Raw genomic sequence first — 16,481 nt, 5'->3', positions numbered from 1 at the left:
AAATGTTTCCAGTGAAACTTTTTTTTTTGCCAAAACAATATAGATTTGGGCCTACCAAAAACATTAAGCAAATCCATGCCTAATTCACTGAACTGCTTCAATAAAATAAATACACTTAACAATTTCCAAAAAAATTGCAATGTGTTCTTGACATTTTTGAAATTAAACATTTTTAATATGAAATTACTTTTCATTTTGAAATTTACTTCATTATATTTTTAATAAAAGGTAAATCTCAAAAAAGAAATGAAATGTTTCATTTTTGGTGAACCAAAACATTTGGTTTGACCAGAAATGAATTCCCCCCCCGTGACTTTTAGTAAGGACAGCAAGCAGAAAAATGAAGTATTCACATAGCTATATTATACACATAGCTAAATATGTATATTTTAAAACAAGGACTTAAAATGGAAGTCAGGAAGCCACACTGCCAAATCCACCTACAATAATTATTATAATTGAGTACCCTTTGAAATTACTATTGGTGGGCACTACTTTCGAATATGGTGGACAATAAAATGGGAGGATTTTTAAAATTTGCACGACTTGCAAATACTAGTATCCTACTGGTCCTTACAGTAGGCTTACAGGATACTAAATATAGTTCTACATGATAGACCTTTAATCACATGCATTTTAAAAAATTCCTTTTAATATGGATTAGATTTCATGACTATCTCAGTAATCTGCGTTTATGAAGCTTTTAAAATGTGGATTGTAGGGATTTTTGAAAGTATTACAGGGACTTTGAGATGCTTTTTTCTTTTCTGGTACTATGATAGCACAGAGGACTAAGCAACAGCGTGTGTGTGATATTACAGACACGTTTTAGAAAGTGATGACAGTAGATGTATTGGGAAAGCTGTTTGGGAAGGAAGGATTTTTGTATCACCTGTTTGAAGTGCTTGAAGAGATGGACTGTAGGAGGTTAATGGAAACTAACACAGTTGTCTGTGTGAATGGAGCATTTGGGGGTCTCTTTCTGGCTGTATACCTGAACCTACTTTATGCTGTAAAGAGCTACTGAGTGTGTGGAATTGATTCTTGCTTCCTGTTTCTTTCTAACCTTTTTGTTGTGAGATAACGCACAGTAATTAGGTAAAATTATGTGTTTTATGTATTAAAACTTACTATTAAATCCTAAAGCACATACATGCAAGTAGTACATATGTACGAAGTACAACATTTACATTAGAACATAAGTGACTGGGCATAATGTCTTCTGGAGTAGTGTGTGCCAGCTCTGGTTTCTTCAGCTGGTGCAGGCTATTAAAATCCAGAGAAATGGGCTCTTCTACATACTACTATTCTGCATGCTGCTATGGCTGTGTGGGTCATATTGGGACAGCATTACTGTGACAAAGAACTGGAGATACTGAGCAGAGAAGTGTGTGACAACCACAATAAAATGTATTTACAGTTTTTTGCATTAAAATTAAAAGGGTCAACAATTGCTTGAGTGTGAAGTAGCTGCCTACGGGGGAGGCACACACCGACTACCTGAATGGAAAAGGGCTTTGTCAATTTATTATTATCGGTGTCAAAAAAGAAACAGAAGATTCAAAATACAGATCTAAGGAGAACCAGAAGAAATATTTTCCAACCAAAGGCCAGCCCATCTCCCAAAATTCCAAGCAAATGAAGATATGAAAGGGAACTGCTGGTTGTTTGAGGAAGCAATCAGTGACGTTGGCTCAAAGGCCTTCAGAGAGGCTTTCATAGATCTGCACTGAAATCTAACAGCATTGAATAGTGCTGTAGTTTCCCCTTGACCAGAATATGGAGGAAATAGCCAAATGAAGAAATAAATATGAGCAACTTGCCAATACAAGTAATGGAGTCTTAAGAATGTGGAAAGATATTTTGTTACAGCACTAGACTCCCCACAGCCAATACAGGAAAGGCTGGGTAAAGGGCAAGGAAAATTGTGTGGGACACTCTCCTCCACTTCCCCAGTATGGGGACTAAGAGCTATGTGCTGACATCAGAAAAATTAACTTCTCCATCATGGTGCCTGTAGCACTCCTTGGGGAAAGAATAAACGGAGAAACGGGGTTGGGGGGAAGGAAAGAGGAGAGAAGCCATATTTGGGATAAAGAACAAATGGGGCAGAGATTGAAAAGAGAAAGAAAACAAAGAGAAAAATGACAAAGTGATTGAGAAACAGAGAAGGGAGCAAAAGAAAATATGGAAATGAAGGGAAGATGGGGAAAATAAGATAGTGAAGATTCACCTTATTTAAATCTAACTGTAAGTGTCTTGGAAAGAAAGGAAAGATGAAAAAAAGGGAAATTACTGGGTTGTGAGATGGATTCAATATACAGAACAAGGACAAAGACATCAAACCTCAGCACTGACAGAAACAAATGGAAGAAAGAAACCAGACTGCTGAACTTTGGAGACTGGAAAATGAGCTGAGCTTTCCACAAGTCATAATGGAGAGTGAACTCCTATTTAAATCACTGTTCAGGTGCTCACTGAGAACTGAGGATCAGGCAGGTGAAGGAGATTCCAATGTGAGCAATTCATCAGATTGAAGCGGTACCAGTTCAAGAAAATTTTTTAGATATTCACAAAAACAAACAAATTCACACTCCCAGAGTTTCCCAGTTCCCAGCTCTGCTCCTACACTGAATTATTTCCCCCGTTAAACAAAAAATAATTGTATTGCATTTGAGAGCCCCTCTATTAACATTAATTAAGCTTGGAACATACACAACTATTGGCAATATAACAGATGCCTCTAAATCAATTGCTTCTCCGAAGGCAAAAGCTCTCCTGGTAATCTAGAACACTGAAGCAAGAAGCCCCTTTTTCCCTCTTAACTCCCCTGTGCACTTGTGCATGTTGAGCCACAATCTGGCCCTATGCTATTACGTATTTTACAATTTTCATGCAAAATTTAAACCCTTTAAGAAGGAAAATGCTTAGTAAATATAAAATTAACTATTCATTTTGTAAAGAAGAATGAGATAATCTAACACAAACAATTTCATACACATTATTCTAATCAATGGTGTAATTCTTAAATTGCATGAACTGATATTTCAATATATGTTTCGATAGTGTTTTTACTTTTAGCTTCATATATACTGTACCTTCCAGAAGTATTCCTTAGTATGGCAAGAGCGTCTGGGTAGCCATCCATATTGTAATCTCCAATGTGAAGAGTAATTGGAACTGAGGATTGATTGTTTTTATACGGCACAAAACCCCAGAGTGTGTCCTTATTTCTGAAGTCCTGTAAAACTGGTATCCACTGAAAAAGTAACAAATAACTGGAGTTAGAGGTATACGTTTTATTTGCTAAAAGTATCTGATGCTACTAAACAGATTGTCATTTCACATTTATTACTGTTCTGCAGCTCTTTTCACCAAGGAATTCAAAACTCTCTGAACATTCCTGTGAGGGTGGTAATTAATACATAAGGATTACTTTATCTGCCTCTGTAGTGGAACAAGGTAGCTGTTCAGCCTTATGAGGTAGGTGTGTGCCATTCTAGGTGTGTGCGCACCCACGTGAACAGGCATTGGAGATTTTTTGCCTTAGCGGTATCCATAGGTTTGGCTATGGCGCTCCTTGAGTGATGCGCTTATGCATCAGTATATTAGGCGTTGCCGGTCCTACGCCCTCTCAGCTCCTTCTTGCCGGCAACTCTGATTGAGGGGCAGAGGACGGGTAATGGACTGGACATGAGCAACACATCTCAAAGAACAACAGTTACGAAAAGATAGGTAACCATTTTTTCATCTTCGAGTGCTTGCTCGTGTCGAGTCCATTCTAGGTGACTCAAAGCAGTATCCTTGGAGGTGGGCTCGGGAGTTCATGGTCTTGTGGCTTGTAACAACCATTACGGGTGGTAAGAAGGAACTGAGAGGGCATAGGGCCGGTGGTGCCTAATATACCGACGCATAAGTGCGGCACTCAAGGGGGTGCCACAGCCGACCCTAGAGATACCGCTAAGGCAAAACAATTTCTGATGACTGTGCACGTGAGCGCGCACAAAGCTAGAATGGAACTGACATGGGCAAGTACTCGAAGAAGAAATATAATTTCACTATCTGGTATGAAGCCAAGTCACCATGGCTAACAACCATACTCTAGTGAAAAGTTCCATGGGAACTTTAATGTTCATAAGTCATTTTACCCTCCATTTGAAAGATAGCACTTCCAGCAGAACAAAAGAATACCACCCTAATGGAGCTTTAGCACCACTTCCTGCAGCACATAGGTGTTTTTTAAAGGTCTCTCATCCTGGCTTTCCTAATGTAGTGAGTCATGATGAGATAAGTGCATAAAAGAGCAGTTGGCTGAAGGCCATAAATTAGATTGTTGCTCTTAAAATATAGGGCCAGAACTTGGTCCCCCACTGTGCCCTTTTACAACATCCCAAAAACTCAAAGGGACTGATCTTATCAATTGAAAATTTCCCTGGTGTTGGGGAATCACAGGTACTGTAGAGCCTGTACAGTATAGTTGACATCACTTCACTCTTGCAACGCATGCTGTAGAGCAATGGAATCCACTGGACATTTCATGAGTTTTACTGTTTGTTGCTTTCATTTGTGGTTTATAGATCCAAAATCATTCAGGGATTATCGCAAGTCAGTGTAACATAACATTCTCAGCTGTGGGGTTTGCATTGGCTGAGCCTGGGGAAGGGGGTTGAGGTGCAGGAATATCGGGTGCAAGCTCTGGGAGGGCGTTTGAGTACAGGAGGGGGCTCCAGGCTGGGGCAGTGTATTGGGGTGCAGGAGAGGGTGAGGAGTGTGGGCTCTGGGAGGGAGTTTGGTGTAGGAGGGGGCTCCGGGCTGGGGAAAGGGATTGGGGTGCAGGAGGGGGTGAGGGATGTGGGCTCTGGGAAGGAATTTGGGTGCAGGAGGGGGCCCCGGCATGGGGCAGGGGTGCAGGAGGGGGTGCGAAGTGCAGACTCTGCCTGCCTGCCCTGACTCCATGCCAATCCCAGAAGCGGCTGGCTGCTGGCATGTCTCTGCGGCCCCTTGGTGAAAGGGAGGCAGCGGGTCTCTGTGCACTGCCTGCGCCCACAAGTGCCACCCCTGCAGCTCCCATTGGCCGGTTCCTGGCCAATGGGAGCTACGGGGATCGTGCTAGGGGCGGGGGCAGCACGGGAAGCAGCGTGGGGCTGGGGCAGGCAGGCAGCCTGCCTGAGTCCTGCTGCACCGCTGGACTTTTAGCTGCCCAGAGATTGCGATCAACTGGCAGAGGCTCCAGGATCGACGGGTTGGTGACCACTGCTGGAAAGATTGTGCTCAAAGTGTGGCTAAGAGAAGGAAGTGTAATAGGAGTTCTGTTGCATGCCAGTTATCCCTTGATGCTGGAATGGTTCCTTGGGGCTGAAATCAGACAGTCACAAATTTCAGCAGTCCTAAAGTTATTCAAATTTGCACTGGAGCCAAAGGAGTTCTAAGACTGGGAGGAAGCATAAAAGGGATAGATGTTTTTGTCTTGCCACCATCACAACTCAAGAAGGCCCAAGGATTAGACCCTTTGGTCTGAAATACTGTTTTGTTGTTTTGTTATTGTTTCTGAATAGAAAATGTTTGCACATGCTATTTACCAAATTTGTGCTATCATGAAGATATACAAAACTATTTAGGATTGCCTAACGAAAAGGGTGAACAAAAAATAATGGAAATCAATAAGTAGATTTCTCTGTTTTCTTTTTCAAAAATTGTTTAGCTTCCATATACCCGTTTGTTTTGATAATTTTTTTTTGGTTATTGTAAGCAGCTAGACTTTTGAAAAGTCTAGGACAATGTATCTGAAAATGAGAAATAGACAGCGTTAATAGACGATATAATTCTCTTAAAGGAATTACATGTGTACACCAAAGGAATAACAGATTCCCTAACATTAATTCCTAAGACAGAAAATATCCAGGTACTAGGGTGCAAAATAGTATCTTAAAAAACCACTGTTCAAGTCAGAACAATGAAGAATAATACAATTTTTACATCACATGGCATCATTCACTCATATAACCTTTATGGCAAAAAACCAAGTTTCCATAGCTGTGAAAGACCTATCATATACATTTTCTCATATCTGATGTGATTTTAGAGAAACTAACCCATTTATACTCATTATAGCACCTCATTGAAAAGAAACTGCTAGGAGGAAATATGAATTATTATTCTGTTTTCAGCCCCACAGGAATATTACTTCATAAACAGTAGCCTTATAAACTGCAGGCTCCGCTTCCACTGGGTGCATATATTCTAAATTACGTAACACAAAAACATAAAGTACTTTTATACAAGTCAATAAAATTAGCCTATTGTTTTCTTCTGCCAATGATGACACAGCAGATTATTATTACTCTCGTTATTTGCTATTTTAGCAGAAAATGGTCTAAGGATTTTTGGTGATTATTTTGTTACTGTAAGACTGACATGCAGATTGATTGATGTAATGAGGACATTACAATGCTACTGAAAATCTTCCGATTCTATGATTTCTGTTTACAATGTAGGAAAAAAACAGAAGGCCTCAAAAAAGGAATGAGTATGCCTTAAAAACAAAATAAAACGCAAAATATTATGAGACAGATAATAAAGGAGACTTATTTCTTCAATTCCTATGTTAATTTCCACCATATGGCATCATTGGCACCATATTGTCCTAAAACAATTATACATTCAAACATTTTCAGTCCTGTATTTTATACAGTGTATTTACATTTTACATGCTTTAGTTTAATTTATTCTAGGCAATTCATAAAATTTAACTCTCAAACTCTAAGTGTATATATTATATATTTTAAAGGAGTAAACAGGACAGTGAGGAGTCTGGTGGCACCTTAAAGACTAACAGATTTATTTGGGCATAAGCTTTTGTGGGTAAAAAACCCACTCTTAGACTCCGTGCATCTGAAGAAGTGGGTTTTTTACCCATGAAAGCTTATGCCCAAATAAATCTGTTAGTCTTTAAGGTGCCAACGGACTTCTCGTTGTTTTTGTGGATACAGACTAACACGGCTACCCTCTGATACTTAACAGGACAGTGGTTTATTCTAAGAAAGAAAATGGATTTACTTATAAGGAATGCTCTGTTTTCCTATTTATGAGCAACTATTAATGGCAAAACATCTATGCTAGATGACAAAACTGAACAGAAAGATTTGAAAATAAAAATTCCAACCACATTTTTTTTTGTCATCCCTGTTTTCATGACCACTTTACATAATTAAAAAATAATACCTAGGGTACAATTTCAAAAGGTGTCTTTGTGACTTTAACTTAAGAGTAGAGCTATTGAAACACAGGATTTCTGTTTTGTGAGAAATCTGAGTTTGTTGTTTGGTTGTTCTGTTTTGGAACTCAACAAAATATTTAAAAATGTTCATGACCTGGAATCCCTTCAAAAATTCATTTTGGAAACACACTGTTTCTGGACCAAAATATGTTCCCTGGGCTCAGGGCCGGTTCCAGCGTTTTTGCCGTCCCAAGCAGTGGGGAGGGCGGGGAGTGGGGAGGAAGCTGTGATCGGCAGCACTTCAGCGGCAGCTCTACCCCACCGCCTTATTCTTCGATGGAAGGTCCTTCCCTCAGAGAGGGACTGAGGGACCCGCCGCCAAAGAGCTGGACATGCCACCCCTTTCCGTTGGCCGTCCCAAGCACCTGCTTGCTGCACTGTTGCCGGGAGTCGGCCCCGCCTGGGCTAGGAGTGTCTGACCGAGATTGACATTCTTGTCAGTTTCACCACTGATATTCGTTACCTAGGCGAACAACACAGGGAGCCAGATGGCCCAGGAGACTTGAAGCCTTGGGGTCTCTGGCCCTGGAAACCCATCTCATGACCTCCAGGCTCCCAGCTCCATGGTAATAATCCTGAAAGCTCTGAGTGTCCCCCAGGTTTCTAGACTCCCTGCTTCCAGGCACCATAGAGACAGGCATCTGGGTTCCGAGAGCGAGGTCTCCTAGGGTTTCTCGAATTATCAGGATCCGGTCTGCACAGAAGCCCTAGCATGGGGTTGTGGGTGAGGCTAGTCCAGAACTGCAGACCCTGGATGCCTGGGTCCATGTCTCCAGGGCAGTTCACATGGCCAGGCTCCCCTGTTGAGCTGCCAGGAAACCAGGAAAGTTTGTTGAACCTGACTGGCTTTTGTAAGAAATTTCAGGTTCAACAAACGCGCATTTTCCAACAGCTCTACTTTGGCACCTAAATCCCATTTCCAAAAGTGACATAGGATCCTAACTCTCCTTGATTTTCAATAAGATTTTGGCTCCTAAGAGCCCAAATCGTTTTTGATAATGGGACTTAGATACAGAATTGGTCACCCCATCTCAAAAATGTTACTGCAGAATTGCAGGGGGTGCAGTGTAAAAATGCACATCTATGATTAAAAGCCATTGTTCAGATGTGTAAATGGTGCAAAACGTGAAAATTTAGTCCCAAATTTTTTGCTACTTGTGATAAATGTAAAAACTGACATATCCTTTAAAAACTGATTATTTAAACAGGATACCTCAAATATTTCATTATTTTCTGTATAGTCTATGCTAATGAATATTTTACATTAAAACAACTCATTTATTTAATGGGCATAAGAGATTAAATACTCATTTATGAATTCGGCCTGAATTTTCCAATTTTTCAACCAAAAACTGGTCTTTAAAAAGCACCATTGCTTCTACATTGCTCGGTTCAGGCATCATTTTGAGTGGGTGGTATGACACTGGTAACCAAGTGCCACCTCTGGCCAAGGCTGTAGGCATTAGCTAAGAACTGACAGACTCATAGCTGGAAAGCAAACCAGCTCCCCTTTATGTTAGTTTTGTACAAAATAGGCATTTGTCTTATAAGAATGTATTTAGTGTTTAGACTGAAATTTTGTAAGTTGCTGCATGCATTAATCTCACTTGTAATGTCTGTATTCTATGCTATACGGAAATACATGTTTTCCTGTATAACTTTGAAAATGTTTGTTCTGATGTTGTGAATCCAGACACAGGAATTGTTCCCCCTCTCCCCCTCCCCATCCAGGAGGATTAGCATAAAGTAAGTGGGCCATTATAAGACAAAAGCTTTATTAGTTGTCCCATCTACCCATGGAGAAGTACATGCAGAGGGCCTCACCATTTTATCAAAGGTATCAATTATATTTTTTTTTAAGTACTTTTTCGTTTTCACTAAGAAATAAAGATGTCCATGGTAAATAGTTTTCCTTTCCTTCCCCCTTTAAAGATCTATAGATTGTATTCTATCAAGAACACAACTTCTAACCAATTATTAAAGAAAAAACATTTCTTCCCTTCATTACAAGCTAATGCTGCAGGAAATTTGTTTTGGATTTCTTCTGGATTGTGTTTCTTATTCCCTACATTAAACATGGTATTCAATTTTATCTCTGCAAATGGAAGCTCAGCATACCTGATTCAGTCCTGGTTTAGATAAGTAGATGGCACTTTTTTCACAAGTTAGATCAGCACAGGCTGGCAGTAAATGCTCAGTTTGCCCATCCCCATCTGCCAAAAAAGAGAAAAAAACCAACTTTATCAGCTCATTAATATTTGCAAAATCAACTGCTCTTCTAGCAGAACATTAAATTAACTGTGCATATATAATAGCCTGTATAAATCTTGATAAAACATAAAAAATAGACAAGTGTCAAGAAAAATTAGAATTTTTGAAATACTTAATCTTGTCAACATGTCATCTAGTTTGACTTTTGTTTGAAGCTGCAAGTGTATTTCTCTTTGTTAAAGAAATTTAATTTTGATCCATTATGCAGAAAAGTTCCAGTTTCAAATTTTAAATGTAAAAATACATTTCAACAGAATGAAAAAAGACTTATTGACATTGTCCTCATAGTTTGCCTTTGAGAATGGCCAGTTTTTACAGCAGTCCATCTTTACAAAAAATGCATTTCATTTTTGAAGTGATTTCTGCTGTGAGTGAAGCACTGCATAGACAGACATACACAAACTTTTGCATATAGACACCTACATGTCAGGTAAAAAAAAAAAACAGTACTCAAGTTACAACAGATAGCTGCTCTTGGCTTCTTGCACAAGGTAAGTCTGAATTCATATAGTTCACAAATCTTCAAGAATGTCACTTTTAGCACATTTGTCCCATACATTTCCAAGCACTCAAAAGTAAAATCATCTCCAATTTACATATTTAAATGAGGATTATATAACTGCCCTATGAAAGTTACCATGAGATCTAGGCTAAATTGAGTGAATAGTTGACCATGTAAATGTGTGTAGAGAACTCCAGATAGCAATCTTGCAGACTTAATCCTGGTCTACACTACAGGGTTAGGTCGAATTTGGCTGCGTTAGGTTGATTTTATAATGAACGAGTCTACACAAGCAACCCCGTTCCGTCGACCTAAAGGGCTCTTAAAATCGACTTCTATACTCCTCCCCGGCAAGGGGAGTAGTGCTAAAATCGACCTTGCTGGGTCGAATTTGGGGTAGTGCGGACGCAGATCGACGTTATTGGCCTCCGGTAGCTATCCCAGAGTGCTCCAATGTGACCGCTCTGGACAGCACTTTCAACTCCGATGCACTAGCCAGGTACACAGGAAAAGCCCTGGAAAATTTTGAATTTCATTTCCTGTTTGGTCAGCGTGGCGAGCTCAGCAGCACAGGTGACCATGCAGTCCCCCCAGAATCACAAACGAGCTCCAGCATGGAGTGAACGGGAGACACTGGATCTGATTGCTGTATGGGGAGAAGAATCTGTGCAGGCAGAACTCCGATCAAAAAGAAGAAATGCTTTGGCATATATATATATATATGCCCAAATTGCACACGGCATGATGGACAGAAGCTACAACAGGGACACACAGCAGTGCCACATGGAAGTCAAGGAGCTCAGGAAAGCCTACCAAAAGACAAAGGAGGCAAATGGTCGCTCTGGGTCAGAGCCCCATACATACCGCTTCTATGATCAGCTGCCTGGCATTCTAGGGGGGGACCCTACCACTACCCCATCACTGTCCGTGGACACCTGCAAGGGGAGAGTCTCATGCAACATGGAGGAGGATTTTGTGGATGAGGAGAATACACAGCAGGCAAGTGGTGAATCTGTTCTCCGCAGCAGTCAGGACCTTTTCATCACCCTAGAGCCAATACCCTCCCAAGACGGGATCCCCAACCCTGAAGGCGGAGAAAGCCCCTCTGGTGAGTGCACATTTGTAACTACAGTACAGGGTTTAAAAGCAATAGTGCTTAATGTTTGATTTGCCCTGAAGTCTTGGGATGCATTTGCTGCCAGTACAGCTACTGGAAAAGTCTGTTAACGTGTCTGGGGATGGAGCGGAAATCCTCCAGGGACATCTCCATGAAGCTCTCCTGGAGATACCCTGAAACCCTTTGCAGAAGGTTTCGGCGGGGGGGGGGGGGAGGCTGCCTTATTTCGTCCTCCACGGTAGGACACTTTACCACGCCAAGCCAGTAGCAAGTAGCAAGTAGTCTGGAATCATTGCGGCACAAAGCATGGCAGCGAATAGTCCTGGGTTTTGGTCGCATTCAAGCAACATTCGGTCTATATCTTTCTGTGTTAGCCTCAGGAGAGCGATATCATTTATGGTCACCTGGTTGAAATAGGGAAATTTTTGTAAGGGAACAGTAAAAGGACCCCGTTCATGCTGGGCTGTTTGCGCTTGGCTAAAAGGGACCATCCCTGAGAATAGCCACGCAGCAGGGGGAGGGGTGAAGGGATCGTTCCAAATAGCCACTCAGAGCGGTGGGGGAAGGTGTGTGCTGCACATCCACCTGAAAACTGCAGCCCCTCCTTTTAAATGGCGAACACAATCGGCATTGCTTGCTATGGGAAAGGAGGGCGCTGCAGTTTGAAAACATTCCCACGTGTTATCAAGGCGTTAGAAGCCAAACCTGCGTACCCTTTGGCTTACCCTGGGTGCCTGGAAACCGAATTCTGTTGCCCAGCCGTGTGTGATGTGTCACCATACCGGCAGACGCTCCATATAAAAGGCAAAATGCAACCTTCTACCTAAAGCACATGTGCTGTCTGCTGTGAATTGCTTGTTTCACTGTGAAAGAGTCTCCCTTTTGTTCTCAGAAATGTATCATCTTAAATTTTACTCTCTCTTTTTATCCCTGCGCAGGTGCAAATGTTTCTATGCTCCCCCTATCATCTCCGTCCCTGAGGTTATCGCAGATTAGAAGGCAAATAAAACAACCGCACTCGCGATGACATGTTTTCTGAGCTAATGCAGTCCTCCCGCACTGATAGGGCACAGCTGAATATATGGAGGCATTCAGTAGCAAAGTCCAGGAAAGCATTAAGTGAGCGTGATGGGAAGAGGCAGGATGCAATGCTGAGGCTAATGGAGGAGCAAACGGACATGCTCAGGCATCTGCTGGAGCTACATGAAACCCAACAAGAGCACAGACCGCTGCTGCATCCACTGTATAACCGCCTGCCCTCCTCCCCAAGTTCCATATCCTCCTCACCCAGATGCCCAAGAACACAGGGTGGGGGGAGGCTCCAGCCACCGAGTCACTGCACGCCAGAGGATGACTCAAGCAACAGAAGGCTGTCATTCAAACAGTTATGATTTGTAGTGTGGCTACAATAAGCAATGTCACCTTTTCTTTCCCTCCTCTCCCACCCCACCCTACCCCACCTGGGATACCTTATCAGTTATCTCCCCTTTTTTTTTAATTAATAAAGAAAGAATGCATGGTTTCAAAACAATACTGACTTTATTTCCTTTGCCAGCTGTGATTGAAGGGGAGAGGGTGATTGGCTTACAGGGAGTTAAAAATCAACAAAGGTGGTGGGTTTGCATCAAGGAGAAACACACACAACTGTCACACCGTAGCCTGGCCAGTCATGAAACTTGTTTTCAAAGTCTCTCTGATGCACAGCGCGCCTACATGTGCTCTTCTAATTGCCCTGGTGTCTGACTGTTCAAAACTGGCAGCCAGATGATTTGCCTCAACCTCCCACCCCGCCATAAACGTCCCCCCCCTTACTCTCACAGATATTATGGAGAACACAGCAAGCAGTAATAATAATGGGAATATTGGTTGCGCTGATGTCTAACTTAGTCAACAAACAGCGTCAGCGAGCTTTTAAATGTCCAAAGGCACATTCCACCACCATTCTGCACTTGCTCAGCCTATAGTTGAACTGCTCCTTACTACTGTCCAGGCTGCCTATGTATGGCTTCATGAGCCATGGGAGCAAGGGGTAAGCAGGGTTTCCAAGGATAACTATTGCCATTTCAACATCCCCAACAGTAATTTTCTGGTCTGGGAAGTAAGTCCCTTCTTGCAGCTGCTCAAACAGCCCGGAGTTCATAAATATCAGAGCGTAATTCGCCTTTCCCGGCCACCCCACGTTGATGTCGGTGAAACGTCCCTTGTGATCCACCAGTGCTTGCACCACCATTGAGAAGTACCCCTTGAGGGTTATGTACTGGTTGGCAAGGTGGTCCGGTGCCAAGATAGGGATATGCGTTCTATCGCCCCACCACAGTTAGGGAAACCCATTGTAGCAAAGCCATCCACTATGACTGCACATTTCCCAGAGTCACTACCCTTGATAGCAGAACGTCAGTGACTGCATTGGCTACTTGAATCACAGCAGTCCCCACAGTAGATTTGCCCATTCCATATTGATTCCCGACTGACTGGTAGCTGTCTGGTGTTGCAGGCTTCCACAGGGCTATCGCCACTCGCTTCTCAACTGTCAGGGCAGCTCTCATCTTGGTATTCCTGCGCTTCAGGACGGGGGAAAGCAACTCACAGAGTTCCAGGAAAGTGTCCTTACACATGCGAAAGTTTTGCAGCCACTGGGAATCATCCCATACCTGCAACACTATGCGGTCCCACCAGTCTGTGCTTGTTTGCCGGGCCCAGAATTGGCGTTCCACTGTATCAACCAGCCCCGCCATGACATCCCAATTGCAGCCCATGCTTTCAGGAATGTCTGTGTCTATGTCCTCATCACAATCATCCTCGTGCTGCCGTCTCTTAGCCAGGTTCTCCACATACTGCAGTATAATGCGTGAGGTGTTTACAATGCTCGCAACAGCAGCAGTGAGCTGAGTGGGCTCCATGCTTGCTCTGCTATGGCGTCTGCACGGGTAACCCAGGCAAAAAGGTGCAAAATTATTGTCTGCAGTTTCTTTCAGGAAGAGAGGGAGGCAGGGGAGAGTGACAACATGTACCCCAAACCACCCACAACAATGTTTTTGCCCCATCAGGGATTGGGAGCTTAACCCAGAATTCCAATGGTCAGCGGAGACTGCAGAAACTCTGTGAGTCGATGCTAACCACGGTAGTGAGGACGCACTCCGCCGACTTAATGCGCTTAGTGGGGACATACATAATCGACTGTATAAAATCGACTTCTATAAAATTGTCCTAATTTCGTAGTGTAGACATACCCTTACAAGATAGAAACATTATAGAGTCATACAGAATACTTCCTTAGACCTGGCAGAATGAGCTGTAAGACCACAGAGCATGAATATCCAACTAACAGAACACATCTCAATGCACAGCCTAATTCACGTAGACAAATGTTTTCTGCTCATCTTCAAAAGATTACCGACTTCCAGATGCCCTAGCCCTTCCAAATAAAGCTGGAGACTTGTCGAAATCAGTACATGATCATTTACATGATCATGTAATTGAAGCCTATATCATAAAGCACAGACACAATGGGCCAGAGTAGAGGTTAAGAGGAGCACAGTTAGGTCTTCCATAGGAACTTTTGGAGTTGTGATCATATTACTTTTACTTTAACTGGGTACTAAAACCAGTTACACCTCAATCCTACTTTTTTCTCCCTTGATGTCAGAATTCAATTTACTCCTTTCTGAAATACCTGACAGTGATTACTACTCACAACCTACTCCAAATATGTTAGGTGAAGGCAACGTTTTTGGCATATGGTGAAAAATTTAAAAAAAAACACCCATGCACTAAATTAACATAGGCTAAAACACTAAGAGAAGTGTTAGCAGCTAGGCTCTAATCTGAGTGCAACGTAACTGTAGCTGGAATCTTAGATACTGCAAAATAGTCTGGCCCTGAGCATCTTCTGTTCTCTTTGTCCTTGTGGATATAGATGCTAAAAAAGCCTCCGTTGTGTGCTGTCTCGCTCATATCACAAATAACAAAGTACTCTAACATACCCTTCTCTAAGTTCTTTACAGAGAGGTGAGAGAAGAAAAATTCCCCTGAGTACTGAAAGGAAAGCTGGTTATTCTCCTGGGTGAAAGAAAGACTATGCAAGAGACATTTGGTTCTGAAAGTCATAGATATGGACAAGTTATTATTTCTGTTTAACGGAAGTTATTTTTAATGCATTTTCATATATATATTAGTTCAGATTTGTTTTACTCTCTATGGTTCATTCTTGTTTTCCTAATCACTGTCACTTTGTACACTAGTTTCATCCTCCTTCACCTTGCTCCTGCCTTTTAAAATTCTAAGAACAGTAATAAAATAAGGAGATAAAAATCACTTTGCAATGGTGCTCAAAACACCAAAAATATTGTCCTATGGGCAGTCAGGAAGACAACCCACAGTACTGAGTTTTATATTCAGACAAAATAAAGGTTAATTTAAAGTGGCTGTTGATTATCTTAAATCTTTCTTCTAAAGAAGTATACGAGATGTGAATCACAACATCTCAAGCAGATGTAAAGAGCTTTTATGGCTGAGTCAAGGATCTCCAGGCATTACAGAACTCCACAGATTTCTTGTTTTTAGAAGCAAATCAATTCTACTTCTTTGAAGTCCCTGACTACACCTTTCCAAGGAAACTGTACTAGCATCTTGATAACAAGAACAGCATTTAACCATTGTTCAACTGAGAGCTGCAAACAATACTTCCCTGGGCAGTAAGGACAGGGCCTAACATCCAAGGTCATGCCATAGCTGAAATGGTGAGATTTTGAAGGAACAGAGAATTAATTGGAACTTAAAAAAATAAGAGAAGCATGCATAAAGAATTAACTGGAACTTAAAAAAATAAGAGAAGCATGTCCAATGTCAGACACTGATTTCTGCTAAAGTTTATGCTGAAACAGATAGCCTGACCACTGTTGAAACAGATGGCATTAGTCCTGGTTGCATACCATGAAACCATCCAATGTTCTACAGATAGTTGACTGTTGTGACAAAGTGTACCACTATTGTCTTTGCTAGTAATAAAAACATGAGGAAAAGCAAATGTTGATTGCTGTGCTCCTGAATTTTAGTTAAGAGATGTTTTGTTATTGTTAAGCAAGTAATATTGTCAATGGTATTTTCAATGTTGATGAGATCAGACTTTTTAACAAGGAAAAACAGACAAGGGTCACGCGCTGTATCACCATGAGTTTACTGCTTGCAAGAAAGCAAAATAATTCACAATTGTGCCAACATACCTAGCACTGTGGAAAAAATAAGTAATACCAATGTTGTTGTTTTTTTAAGATGATATTTGCACTGTGCCAGCAACTTACACCAAATTGGCAATT

General features: G+C 41.7%; 1 protein-coding gene across 1 annotated transcript in view; it reads right to left on the bottom strand.

Moving 5' to 3' along the window:
- The window catches only part of ITFG1 (integrin alpha FG-GAP repeat containing 1), a 206,060-nt gene that overhangs the window by 119,935 nt on the left and 69,644 nt on the right, over positions 1 to 16,481 (bottom strand). Inside the window, exons 9-10 of the mRNA XM_065567608.1 lie at positions 9,395 to 9,489; positions 3,099 to 3,259 (exon numbers count right to left, since the gene is read on the bottom strand). Of these exons, the coding sequence (XP_065423680.1) occupies positions 3,099 to 3,259; positions 9,395 to 9,489 (256 nt within the window). The remainder of the gene's footprint in view (positions 1 to 3,098; positions 3,260 to 9,394; positions 9,490 to 16,481) is intronic.

The sequence above is a fragment of the Chrysemys picta genome, chromosome 14 (genome assembly GCF_011386835.1).
Source record: "Chrysemys picta bellii isolate R12L10 chromosome 14, ASM1138683v2, whole genome shotgun sequence".
In the NCBI taxonomy this organism is placed as follows: Eukaryota; Metazoa; Chordata; order Testudines; family Emydidae; genus Chrysemys; species Chrysemys picta.
Note: the sequence above shows the minus strand (reverse complement) of the source record. Positions and strands in the feature narration are given on the sequence as shown.